This window comes from Stenella coeruleoalba (genome assembly GCF_951394435.1).
Source record: "Stenella coeruleoalba genome assembly, chromosome: 14".
In the NCBI taxonomy this organism is placed as follows: Eukaryota; Metazoa; Chordata; class Mammalia; order Artiodactyla; family Delphinidae; genus Stenella; species Stenella coeruleoalba.
In genome coordinates, this window is record NC_137160.1 from 26648769 (window position 1) to 26663436 (window position 14668).

General features: G+C 38.4%; 1 protein-coding gene across 6 annotated transcripts in view; it reads right to left on the reverse strand.

The window, feature by feature from the left end:
- The window catches only part of KATNAL2 (katanin catalytic subunit A1 like 2), a gene marked incomplete at its 5' end in the record, with an annotated part of 90860 nt that extends 77854 nt beyond the window's left edge, over positions 1 to 13006 (reverse strand). For 3 of the 6 annotated variants that reach the window (XM_079941835.1, XM_079941831.1, XM_079941832.1), the window contains one exon: positions 12911 to 12998. In XM_079941835.1, coding sequence (XP_079797961.1) covers positions 12911 to 12961 — 51 coding nt within the window. Of the gene's footprint in view, positions 1 to 12910 lie in introns of all 6 variants that reach the window. The other 3 variants (XM_079941830.1, XM_079941834.1, XM_079941836.1) reach the window with 3 other exon arrangements.
- Between the last annotated feature and the right edge of the window lie 1662 nt (positions 13007 to 14668).

Here is a 14668-nt window from a genome sequence, read left to right on the forward strand (position 1 = left end):
GCCTCCTGCCTGGAGAACACTTCAGAATTCTGAAGATGAGACGCCTCAGTCCCACTGATGATTTTAAGATTCATTATACTTTTGTTGTTTACTAGCCTCTTTGTAAACAATATGACATAGTCTTAACAAATATTATCCCCAGATTGTGTTTATATAAATAAACAAAAGTACTTAACATGAGATTTTTTTTTACTCTCAGAGTAGATGAGGTCTTCTTGGACACAAACCCAGAAGCAATTAATTAAAAAGACTGATATAGTTGACCACATAAAAATTTAGAAATATATAAAACAACAAGGTCGAAAGATAAACAACAAACTGGTAAAGATATTTATAACTCAGTTAACATTCAGAAGGCAAATTTCCTTTATATATAATAAGGCCCCACAAATTAATGAGAAAAAAACCCAATAATTTACTATAAAAATGGGCAAACATAGGAAAAGATGGTTCACACAAAAGAAAACACAAATGACTCTTAAATATATGACAAGATGCTCAATCTTACTAAAATGCAAATAAACATAATATGAGGGAGGTGGTGGTGGTGGGATGAATTGGGAGATTGGGATTGACATATATACACTAAATATGTATAAAATAGATAACTAACAAGAACCTGCTGTATAAAAAAATTAAATTCAATTAAATTCAATTCAATTCAAAAAAAAAGAAAAAAAACCCATAATATGATACAAATTTTCACCTACCAGTTAAGTAGAATTCAAAAGCTTAATAGCCTGCTGTGTTAGAGCAGATGATCATACATTACTAGTAGATGATAAATTAATACAACTTCTATTGAAGTTAATAGGCAAATGTTAAATATATATTCTTTGGTACTACAATATCACTTTTAGGATGAGAAACTGAATATATAAATGACTAATGACCAGAACCACATAAGCTCAGGAAGCCAAACCACAACCTCTGCAGCAACCATCCCAGAAAACCAAATCACAGACTCTCCAGCAATCAGTCCAGGAAACTAAATCACAACCTCCTTAGCAATCGGCCCAGAGTGGTGAGGATTTGGTCAACAGCTCCCAGCCTCCCAATTTTTGCCCTCAGCCTCCAAGTCAGGACCAACCAGAGAAAGCCAAATATGATCTCCAAATCAATCACATAAGATGCCCCGCTTCTAGTTAGGCCCAACTCCGGATTTCCCAAGTCAGCAACCTCCAATCAGAAAATACTAAAGCCTTCCCTTAGTTTTTCACTATAAAGCTATCCCACTCCCCTGCCTGCCAAATGCGAGTGATGGTAGCTGACTCCCTTGCTATAGCAAGCTCTCAATAAATAGCCTCTGTTTGTTCAGCTTGGGTGGTTTTTATTTATTTCCACAAGAATTGTATTCTACAGATGCACATATATCAAACATACACATATACAAACTCTGATATAGCAATTTCACTTATAGGATTTTATTCTCCAGACACATCTGCGTGTGTTTGTGTGTGTGTGTACTCAATTAATACAAAGACATGACCATGGCACATGAATCGAATTTTTCTCCAGGACGTTTGCCTGCCTCTAAGAGGCTAAGATGCTGAGTAGTGTGTTTGACAACCTCAAAGTGCTACAGGTGCAAAAGTTCTAATCCAAGACCCACCAAGATAGGGGATCCTGGTAAAACCAATGAATACTCAGTCCTTATTCAGTCCAAGGAATAAGGACAAAGGATAAGTTAGGCTGCCTAAGCTCTGTATGGCCCAGAAAAATCTCAGTCCCTGAATTTGGATTGAGATATTCCTAGATTACTAGCTCCTCTCCCCAGGCACAAGACAGAAACAAGCCTAAATTACCTCTACAGGAAGATATCATCATCCTTCATCTCAAATTATTTCTAAAAACAAACCATCAACTACACTGCCATATACAGTCTAAGAAAAGAACAACATAAATGAAAAACATTAGGAATAACAGACAACTGAAACAGATTCACATGGGCCTCAAGATACTGGAACTCTCAGACACAGACTTGAGAAAAACTATTTCAACCAATATCATTTACAATAGTATATAAAAATCAGATAGGAACAAATCTAACAAAAGATGTTTCAGATTTCTTTTGTGGGCTGAATTGTGTCCTCTCCTCCCCAAATTTATACATTGAAGCCCTAACCCTGAATAATTAAGAATGTGACTGTATTTGGAGATAGAGCCTTTAGGGGGTGATTAAGTTAAAATGAGGTCATTAGGGTGGTCCCTAATCCAATCTGACTGGTGTCCTTAGAAGAAGAGGAAATTTGGACACACAAAGCGACACCAGGGATGTTCTCCAATGTAGGAAAGATCATATTGAGGTCACAGCAAGAAGGTGGCCATTTGCAAGCTAAGGAGAAAGGCCTCAGGATAAACCAAACCTGCCAACATCTTGATCTTGGACTTCTAGCCTTCAGAACTGTGAGAAAATAAATTTTTGTTGTTTAAGCCACCCAGTCTGTGACATTTTGTTATGGCAGCCCTAGCAAACTAATACAGCCTCTATGCTGAAAATGACAAAATAGGGATAAGAGGTACTAAAGAAGATACAATGTTTATGAATTGGGAAAATGAATTTTGTTAAGATGTTAATTCTCCTGAAAATTGATCTATAGATTGAATGAAATCTCATGAAAAGCTCAGCAGACTTTTTTGTATAAATTGAAAATCTGATTCTAAAATTTATGTGGAAATTTAGAATAACCAAGACAGCATTGAAAAAGAGTTAAGTCAGAGGATTTACACTACCAGTTTTCAAGGCTTAATACTAGGCCACAATAATTAAGATAGTTTGATATTGGCACAGAGATAGATAAACCTATCAATGGAACAGAACAGAGAGTTCAGAAATAGACCCACAAATATATGATAATGTGATTTTTTACAAAGTTGCCACTGTAATTCAAAAAAAATTTTAAAGGTACTGGAGCAACTGGATAACCAAATAAGAAAAAAACAAAGCTTAACCCCTATCTCACATAAAACCCAGAAATTAATTGAAGATAACAATCCTAAATTTTTATGTACATAATAACATGGTATCAAAATAAATAAAGCAAAAATTGACAAAATCAAAACGAGAAATAGGCAAAAAAATACAATCACAGTGAGAGAGATTTATATGCCTTCCTCAATAATTAACAGAAGAAGAAGAAAAAAATCTGTAAGATATAAAAGATTTGAACAACACAATTAAGAAACTTAACCATTCACTGAGCCATAAAACAATTCTTGACAAATGTTAGAGGACTGAAATCACGTAGATTGTTATGTAAATATTGTTATGTAGACACAATGCGGTTAATCTAGAAAACAATGTCCAAAGGTATCAATAGACTTCCCATATGCAAATAATACACTTCTAAATACTTATGGGTCAGAGAAAAATCATAATAGATGTTAGAAAATATGTGAAATTGAATGAAAAGGAAAAAATTAAAATGCTACATATTAAAACACGTGGAAGCAGGCAAAGTAGTGATTGGAGGGAAATTTAAATCTTTAAATGCATCTCTGAAAGAGAAAAAAGGTATATCTCTCCATCTATTTGTATCATCTTTAATTTCTTTCATCAGTGTCTTATAATTTTCTGCATACAGGTCTTAGGTAGGTTTATTCCTAGATATTTTATTCTTTTTGTTACATGGAACAGGATAAAGAAAAAAGAATGAAAAGAAATGAGAAGACAGCCTAAGAGACCTCTGGGACAACATTAAATGCAACAACATTCACATTATAGGGGTTCCAGATAGAGAAGAAAGAGAGACAGGACTGGAGAAAATATTTGAGGTGATTATAGTCAAATACTTCCCTAACATGGGAAAGGAAACAGCCACCCAAGTCCAGGAAGTGCAGAGAGTCCCTGGCAGGATAAACCCAAGGAGAAACGCGCCGAGACACATACTAATCAAATTGACAGAAACTAGAGACAAAGAAAAATTATTAAAAGCAACAAGGGAAAAATAACATACAAGGGATCTCCCATAAGGTTAAGAGCTGATTTCTCAGCAGAAACTCTACAAGCCAGAAGGGAGTGGCACGATATATTTAAAGTGATGAAAGGGAAGAACCTACAACCAAGATGACTCTACCCGGCAAGGATCTCATTCAGATTTGACAGAGAAATCAAAAGCTTTACAGACAAGCAAAAGCTAAGAGAATTCAGCACCACCAAACCAGCTCTACAACAAATGCTAAAGGAACTTCTCTCAGTGGGAAACACAAAAGAAGAAAAGGACCCACAAAAACAAACCCAAAACAATTAAGAAAATGGTAATAGGAACATACATATCGATAATTACCTTAAACGTGATTGGATTAAATGCTCCAACCAAAAGACACAGACTCGCTGAATGGATATAGAAACAAGACCCATATATATGCTGTCTACAAGAGACCCATTTCAGACCTAGGAACACATACAGACTGAAAGTGAGGGGATGGAAAAAGACACTCCATGCAAATGGAAATCAAATAAAGCTGGAGTAGCAATACTCATATCAGATAAAATAGACTTTAAAATAAAGAATGTTTCAAGAGACAAGGAAGGACACTACATAATGATCAAGGGATCAATCCAAGAAGAAGATATAACAATTATAAATATATATGCACCCAACATAGGAGCACCTCAACACATAAGGCAAATGCTAACAGCCATAAAAAGGGAAATCGACAGTAACACAATAATAGTGGGGGACTTTAACACCTCACTTACACCAATGGACAGATCATCCAGACAGAAAATTAATAAGGAAACACAAGCTTTAAATGACACAACAGACCAGATAGATTTAATTGATATTTATAGGACGTTCCATCTGAAAACAGCAGATTACTCTTTCTTCTTAAGTGCACACGGACATTCTCCAGGATAGATCACATCTTGGGTCACAAATCAAGCCTTGGTAAATTTGAGAAAATTGAAATCATATTAAGCATCTTTTCCAACCATAATGCTATGAGATTAGAAATCAATTACAGGGAAAAAAACGTAAAAAAACACAACCGCATGGAGGCTAAACAATAAGTAAATAAATAACCAAGAGATCACTGAAGAAATCAACGAGGAAATCAAAAAATACCTAGAGACAAATGACAACGAAAACATTACGATCCATAACCTATGGAATGCAGCAAAAGCAGTTCTAAGAGGAAAGTCTATAGCAATACAATCATACCTCAAGAAACAAGAAAAATCTCAAATAAACAATCTAATCTTACACCTAAAGGAACTACAAGAACAAATAATAGTGTGACCATTTGACAAAAAAAGAACAAGTAGAAGTCTTTGCTCTAATGGATATCAAGAATGGATACAACTATATTTATTAAGACAGTGTGGTATTAGCACAGGAAATAGACAAAAAGGCCCATGGAACAGACTTGAGGACCCAGAAACAATTCTGCATATTTTTCAAGTCTGTTAAGTTCCATTTTATTCTTCTTATATCTTCTGTTTTTCTCCTTTTTATAATCATGTTTCCCTTAAATGTTTAAACATATTTATAATAGCTATTTTTAAAGACCCTGTCTGTTAATTCTGTCTTTTGTTGTATTACTGGATCTTCTGTTGACTGATTTTTGTCCTGGTTTGGGCACATTTTCCTGGGTTTTATGACCGCTAGTAGTTATTTCCTTGGATGCCAGTCTTGTGAATACCTAGGTTATATTGCCTTCTTTTAAGTATTTTGAGGGTTTTGAGGGGGCAGATAGGTTAGTTATTTGCAGGTAAGTCTGATTCTATCAAGCTTTGTTAGGAAGGAGGTTATCCAAAGTCAATTTTATTCTAAGCCTAGTTTAGGGTTACTCTTAATGCACTGCCTTCCTGGAATCTCTACTAAATGCTCTGCTGTTCCACAAGAAATCTCCACTCAGGTTGGCTGGACTTCAAATGTCTCTCAATGTTATGTGAGCACCAGTAGTTGTTCAGCTTATAGTTCCCTGATAATTGGTTTTTCCCCAGCTTCATACATTTCCACTCTGTGTATGCACAGCTTAGTATTCAGCCAAAAACTCAGATGTATGGAGCAATTTGTTTGCCTAGCTCCCTCCTCTCTGTTCCTCTTCCCTCCCAATTCTAACCAGCTAAGTCTTCCCAAACTCAACTCCCTTGTCTCATCTCTGCAAAACTGCTGTGCTCTGCCTAGATACTCCCTTGTGTGCTAGAACCCAGTTACTGCTTCCAGGCAGAAGATCTTGTCTCATGATCACATTGCCCAAAGTCTGAAAACAGATTATTCATATACTTAGTCCAGTTTCCTAGTTACATATAGCAGGAAGGCTAGTCTGGTACCATTTACTCTACCACATTTGAGAGCAGAAAGCTTTATCATTTTTTTAATGTTTACAAGATTGACCTGAGTGGAGAGATATATACTTTTTATCCTTAAAAATAAAACCTAATAAAATTAACATTATTTTTACAAAAGAAAGAAAGGATGTTTTTAACCCAAAACATCAGATATACAAAGTCATATCTGTATATTCTCATATTCTCAGTTAGTGGTTAAAAAGAAAAATAAAAGAAAAAAGAACAAATCTCCAAGAGTAGCAATGTGACACTAGCAAAATGTTCCAGGTTGTCTGATCAGCCGCCCTTTCTTGGTCCAGGTACAGGAAGAATGGGGCTCAACAGCAGCCACAGCACTTTTAAAGATGCCCACAAGGCTACGGCAGTGCTCGGTAGTGAAGTGGTTAACCTTCCTTAGGTAAGAGCAGAGCCGAGAACTTAAAACATGAGTTACTTAAAATTCAGCTTAGCTTTATGGTGAGGTAGAGTTTGTTTAATTAGTATTTAGAACTGCACATTGTTTAAAGTTATTGGTATTTCAATAGATGCTTAAATGTTTGAACATTTAAAGCTTAATAAACCTTAGTTCTCTGAAGAAAAACATTGATGTAATTAAATTTTCAATTACTCTAGTTTTTTTTTTTTAGGGGCCCATGCAATTAATAAAAGCTAAGGCATTTAACAACGCTCATTTAAAAACCTAATCTGACACCTCATTAATTAGCTAACACTTATAGCAGATATTTTTAATATAAGTTTCACACAAGCAAAGTCACAACTTTTGAAAAGTACATGTAATGACACATGAGAATAAATAAACTTAACTATTTTTCAGATTATTTTGTGTGTACACACGAATGTGTGGATCAATTATGGCTTTCTAAAAACCATTCTTCTGCACTGAGACCAATTACTGTTTGTTTGGTTTTAATTGTATGGTCAAACTAAAAACACTGAAGCAATTGCTCCTCAGAGCTTCCTTGCCCCGAGGATCTTACCTTCAAGTTTAAAAAAAGAAAGTGGCGGAGGTTTACAAATTGCATATAGTCTTATTTTAATTAAACACTAAATTTAAAATGGAATAGGAGAAAATTCTCCACTCACAGATTTTGCTACCCACAGATCACTACAACATCAGTACCACAAGAGAGTTCATGATTCATGCCCCATCCAGAACTACTGGATCACAATCTGAATTTTCAAAACATCCCAGGTGTTCAGGGTGCACATTAAAGACTCAGAAGCCCTGCAGAAGCATGATCAGTTTACCAGTCAGGAAAGAAACTTGCCAGAGTCCTTGCCCTCAAGGAGCTTATAGTCTACTGGGGTCAGGGGAGGCAATCAACAAGGAAAAATTCAATTATAATTTCCTGGGATAAAGGTGGCATGGCGATGTCTACTCATTGCATCAAGGAGGGGCACTTTGTCAAGTTTGGGAAGCAGGCTGACCAAGAAAGGCAAGTTCACATCCTAAAGAACAAAAATGTAAGGGGCAGAGAAACGTAAGCTCATTAAGGAGGCCAAGAAGGAAAACAGAACTCTAGGAAGCTGTAGCATTATGAAAACCAAGAGAAGAGGCATTTCCCACGGATAATCAACTGTGTCAATGCACAGAACATCATGGGTATCTCAAAACACCACGTTTTATACATAGCAGTCACTAAGTAAGTGTTCATTGTATGAGTTGATGAATAAATGCATATTTACCTCAGTATTAAGTAAAAACCGGGGTATGAATTCAAGAGTATCTAACTCCCATTCTTATGCTCAGCCACCAACCCCTATCATATGCAAACAAATAACCATATTTAAAAGTAAATTTTAATATATAAACATGTATGACAAATGCCTAGCTTGAAACCAACAATAACAAAATAAAGTTATCTTTTAGGTATGAATCATATATTAGTTCTTATTTTTTTTTTTTTTTTACATTCACCTCTCTGAAACCACCCCCTACAAAAGCAACTAGTACGAGTCTTTGTACCCAGTAGGCATTCAATAAATATCTGTAAAACAAAACTGTTCTGGAGATTGTTTATCTCTGCTCTCTTCCAAAATCACATTAAAGTGATGGTAAAGGAATTTTTTTTAAAGGAAGGAGTAATTAAGTATAATTTATACACTGAAGAGTGAGGAGAAGCCCCCAACCCCCCCACTCAATTGTCTTTCCCTGTTCAACTCCAAGAGTGGTGGCAACCATGCTTGTTTTGCCCTCATTCCCTGTAGAAGGGTGAGAAGGACTTCTCCTTAGAGAAACTGAAGGCCTCAGAGCAAAGACCTACAGACACTAACTGGCATTTGGGGATGTCCCAGTGAAAAGGCCCCTGGCTTCGTGATCATCCTACAGAGAAACCCATCTTTATTTGAAGAGCCTCTTCTAAAACACACGGATTCTAATTAGCTTTTAGGTGTCTCACCTCAGGCAAGGTTCACTAGACTTCTGAGGAAAACCTCCTACATGAAAGACAGAGCACCAGGGAAAAAAGCAAAGAAAAACCTGAGGGGAAATAGACATAATGCTAGGAGCAAAAGACAAAGAGGGAGGGAGGGAGAGAGAGAGAGGAAACCTCAGGGAGATAAAAGGAGCCATGGCATCCTGTAAGAAGAAGATGCCGTGAAAAAGGAACATTGAGACAATAAGAAAGTACCTGGAAATAAAAATACGATAGCAGAAATTTAAAACTCAACAAAATGGGATAAAAAGTTGAAGAGGTCTCTTGATAAGAAAAGCAAGAAAAGTAAGCGATGTAAAATAAAACAAAACAACATGATTAGAGGTTCCATTTGGAAGTCAAATATCCAATGAATAGGACTTCCAGGGAAAAGAAAAACCTTAAAAATCCAAAAGGAAGGAAGGAAGGAAGGAGGGAGGGAGAGAGAGAAAGAAAAAGAAAGGAAGGAAGGAAGAGCAAGAGAGGAAAAAAAAGAAAGGGAAAAAATTATCTAAAGAAATAATGCAAGAATATTTTCCAGAATTGAGGGCATGAATTCCCTGATCTAAATGGCTCATAACTGCATACCAGTGCTGTGAATGAAAAAGGATTCTCAACAAGCGATATCTTCATGAAAATTCAGAAACCAGGGACGGTAAGGAGAAGATTCTAAAAGCTTTCAGAGAAAGAATAGCACCAGACTTGTTGCAGTCACATTGGAAGCTAAAAGATAATGGAGAAATGCCTTCTCAAATGAGATGAAATCAATTCCAGCCTAGAATGTTAATCTCAGCCAAACTATCAACAAGGTGAGAGAAGTACAGAGTTTCATACATGGTACCTTACTTCAAAAACTTTGCCTCCCATGTACCTTTTCTCAGGCAGTCATTGGTCAGTATGTTTCACTAAAACAGGGATATAGGACAAGAAGGAAGAAGACATGGGATCCAAGAAACAGGGTTTCTGACACAGGGAAGAGGGGAAGGGATTTCCCAGGAAGAATGCTGCATAGCAAGCCCAGAGAACAACCAGTCTACAAAGCAGGAGATGCAAGAGGTCCAGAAAGGATATCACTAAGAAAAAAAAAGAAACTGCAAGATTTCCTGGTGAGCTTCACCATATGGAAAGGAGTTTTACAATTCCTTCAGAAAATTTAGGAAGAAAGTAGTCATCAAATATACAGAAAATTAAGCCAAAGGGTAAGGCATAGTTAAGCTATGATTGAGTCCTGCCCAAAGTTAAATAAAAAATAAAATATAACCACAGTGTACCATATCAGCTGTGAATAACACTTGCATGGTCAGATTAATATACATAACTGTACTGAATATGTATTTAACCAAAAATTGTGATAAAATGATCTTGGGAAAATGGAGGAAGGGAAGTTAAGTATGGGCTAGTGATAGAGGATGGGGAAGGAGCAAGGTAGGTTAAAAAAAGCCAAATGCTCATTTTCCATCAAAGTAAATAGAATTTACATCTGAGAATGAAAAATCAGAATTCAGAAGTTTTAACTTGTTATTTTGAAGAAGCTGCTAAGAAGGGTAAAAGCAGTTGCTTCTGGGGAGCAATATTTGAAGGCGGTGTGAAAGGAAGCAGGAAACTTTTTTTCTTAAGTTTTGTAGAACTATTAAATGTTTTTAAACTGAGTGCTGGCATTACTTTGTTTAAAACAGAAATCCAATATATATATATTTAAAATATATATATATATATTTTTTAAATTTGAAACTACAATAAAAATTAACCAAATAAAAAGGAAGTATTCTTGAAATCCTAATACAGTAGACAACATAGATGATCAAAATTCCTTGTGGACATGCAATCCTCTTTATATCCAACTCACTGATCACCTCCCCCACCTCAACCTTATTCCCTCCACAGACACAGTTCTTGCACTCAGACCCCAAAAGTTCAAGACATCAATGAGCATACCTAAATATGGCTCTTAGTCCCATCTATGGAATAGAACAAAAAAATAAGACTGGGTCTCTGTTTCCAAGTCACATGAATTCTGTTTGAGAGGCTATGTCACATGCAGGAAATAGGTAATAACATAAATTAATCACAATTAAATGGTAACCTGTGTGGTACAAACCATACGGAGTTCAGAAACATGTCAGATCTGAGAGAATGTGCCTGGAGCAGTGCGAGGCAATATGGAAAGTGGTGAGAAAGAGGCTGGATGTAGAAGTTGGGCCACATCACTGCCTGCTCTACAGATCATGTCAAGGTTGGGGGTTTTATCCCAAGTGTAATGGAAAGCCATTAAAAGGATCCCAGCCAGGGAGTGATACAATTTTAAGATCACTCTGATCATTAGATGAAGAATGGACTGGAAGGAGGCAAAACCAACAGGGGGAATAGTTAAGAGGCTATTGAACTGGTTCAAGTGAGAGATGATAGTGGCTTGGACCTGGATAAAGGCTATTATTAAAGATCCATTATAGAAATAGAATCAGTAAGATTTGCTGATGCCTTCCTTATGTAGATGACGGGAGGAGGAATTAGCAGGTAGAAGGAGCTAAGGATGATTCCCAGAATTCTGATTGGAGCAATTGGGTGGATGGCGGTTTCACATTCCCAGAGAGAGGAAGACTGGGAAAGATAACAGGTTTTAGAGAAGAAGGTTAAATGTTAGGGGTTGAACAAGTTAACATGCAGATTCTTGAGATTCCCCACTGGATTTGTCAAACAATCAATTGATTCATTGTGCTCTCCGTGTTCCATATTCTAAGATATCACATGGGTTTGGGGCTCAGCAAAGAAGTCCAGTCTAGAGTCAGTTTGGGGGAGTTGTTGGCATACAGATGGCATTGGAAGTCATGAAAATGTATAAGACCATCTAGGACAGTGGTTTTCAAACCTGGAGTGTGCATTTACAATGCAAGTTTCAAGACCCCCATCCCTGAGAGTTTCTGATTCAGTAATTCTCAGGGAGGTGCAGGAATCTGCTTTATTAAAAGCCAGTTCAAAATGTTCTGATGCAGGTAGTTCAGGCTCAGGTTGGAATGGACAGAGGTGAGGAAGTAGCAACAGCAAGTGTAGCCAATCCTTTCCAGAAGTTGGAGAGAAATTGGAGAAGTTGGAGAGAGGTTGCTAGGTAGAGGGGATGTGAGACCAAAGGGTTACCTTTTTCGTGTATTATTAGTTTTTTTTTTAAAGGTGGGAGACACTAAAGTGGTGGTTCATAACCTTGGCTACACATTATAATCACCTATTGAGATTTTCTAAAATATCAATGCACAGGATACAACAAGACCAGTAAATCAGTATCTCGGGAGGTGGAGCTTAGATACCAGTATTTTTGTTTGTTTGTTTGTTTGTTTTTTGCGGTACGCGGGCCTCTCACTGCTGTGGCCCCTCCCGTTGCGGAGCACAGGCTCCGGACGCGCAGGCTCAGCGGCCATGGCTCACGGGCCCAGCCGCTCCGCGGCATGTGGGATCCTCCCGGACCGGGGAACGAACCCGTGTCCCCTGAATCGGCAGGCGGACTCTCAACCACTGCGCCACCAGGGAAGCCCCAGTATTTTTTAATTTAAATTTTTTAAAATCATTTTCCCCCTAAAGCATTGCTTTTATTTCCCCAGAGCCTGGCATATAGTACATCTTCAATTCACATTTTTTGTTGTGGAAAGTATTGCTGAGCCAGTTAGTGGATAACACAGACAACAGGAAACAGTATGGTATTGTAAAATTCATGTTAACTTCCTGTGAAAAGGATTGTAATCCAATTACCTACTTTCAAATGGGGAACCGGAACCTGAGAGAGGAATTGAATTCCTAAGGTCTGTCAGCCTTGGTAGTAGTGAATCAGGACCAGAACCCAGTATTCCAACTCCCAGGTCAGTGTCGTCCTGTCTTTGAACAATTCCATTTTGAACACACCCCAAACCCGCTCACCCATCAAGACTCGGCCTGCCTAATAATACCTCCCCTTCGACACCTCACTTCCTCAGTCACAAACCAACCCTGCCGTCTCTCAACAAACCCGTTGTCAAGTCCAAACCCGCCTGCGTCCCAGACCCATCCTTCCCTCACCCCCTGCCTCAAGCCCAGTCCCCAGACTTTGCGCTTCCTCCACTCGGGCAGCGGACTCTGTCACCATAGCAACTGGAGACACTCGAATCGGCCCGCAGCAACAAGGGGAGAGGAGCTCCTGGTAGTACAATTCTTTTTTTGTATATGCTTTCCTTACCGCTTCCCGCGCCTGATGAGTGAATTTGAGAGTCTGGTAAGAAAGCTCCATCGACAGCAGGGAGAAAAGGAACCAGTTTCTAGGCTGACAGTACATCCACCGATGGCGGCTCAGGGAAACCTGACGCTTAACCAGCCCGCCCCCTTCAGGATTGGCCAGAGCCTGGACATGCCAGCCAATCACTGGGCAAAGATGGACTCTTTACTCATGCCAATCAATGTTAAAATAAGTCTGTTAATCCAGAGGTTTTGCACGGCACTGACCAATCGAGAGACAGAAAGGGGATGATTGGCAGGTCTTGGGTCATTTGCAATTGTTTTGTTTCCCTAAATTATGCCTCTAAAGTTTATGCACCATAGTATTTGTCCTTGATTTCGGCAGTTGTTCAGGCCTTCGTGACCCAATGCTTCTGTTCCCAAGACTCTATTTTGGCATCCCGTCTTCTCTAGGCCCCCCTCTCCCTCCTGATTAAGAAAAAGGTTTGGAAATTCCTTCCTGCTTTACTTTGAAATTGTCTGTACTTGGTCCATCTAGACTGATAGAATCTGATGTGGACTATGGCTGTCAGGGGCTATCTTGGATGCAAACTGTGCATTAAACTTTTCTTCCCCTCCAATTTCCCCCACATCAGACCTACTCATTAGAAGTGGACAAACATGAACTTTACTTTTTCCTCTGCTTTATTTTCTTCATCTACTAACTACTCTTGTGTCTTCAAGGTCTTTCCCTTCAGTCTCTTTTGCTATGAATCTTATTCTAAACATCTTCTCCTCATTATCTTTGGCTTCCTTCATCCATTCTCCCCTCAGTATACAAAAATATTCAAGTCTCCTCAATCTAAAAAAAAAGTTCTCGGGCTTCCCTGGTGGCTCAGTGGTTGAGAGTCCCCCTGCCGATGCAGGGGACACGGGTTTGTGCTCCGGTCCGGGAAGATCCCACATGTCGCGGAGCGGCTAGGCCTGTGAGCCATGGCTGCTGAGCCTGCGCGTCTGGAGCCTGTGCTCCTCAACGGGAGAGGCCACAACAGTGAGAGGCCCGCGTACCACAAAAAAAAAAAAAAAAAAGTTCTCATCTTGTATTGTTAAATTGAATCACCTCTCTGGCACTCACTTCAAGCTTTCTGGAAGAACTGGCTATCCTCTTCTTCACTTCGTCACCTCCCATTCATTTCTCAACACTTTCTGCTCCTACTTCTTTGAAGCTGTTCTTGCCAAAGTTGCCAATAACTTCCTAAATAGGAAATCCAATTATAGATTATTTTACACTTTACCAAATTTAAACTTGGCACCATTTGAAGTTGTTCACTGCTCTCTCATTAGTAATAATAGCTATAATTTATTAAACATTTAAAGTAGGGCACCAGGCAATGTACTATGTGATTTATGTGTTTATCCAATTTACTCCTAACACCCCATGGAAAGTTATTAATACTCCCAATTTACAGTTGTGGAAACAGGCTCAAAGAGCTGAGTTAGCTCATTTTAGGTTATCAAACTAGATAGAGTTAAGATGCAAACCTAGGTCTCCTGACTGAAGCCAGTGTTCCTTTCCACTACACTCTCTTGCTATTCTTTCTGTCCAGTTTCACCTGTCATTCCCACCCTGACCCAGACACCTCCCCTCATCTCTCACTCCAGCATAAATGAACTGCTTACAATGCTTGTGAACCAGTCTTGAGCGGTTCATTTTGCTTGGAGGATCATTCCTACCTCATTTGCCTAATTGAAGCCTATTTTGCCTACTAAGAGTCAGCTCCGG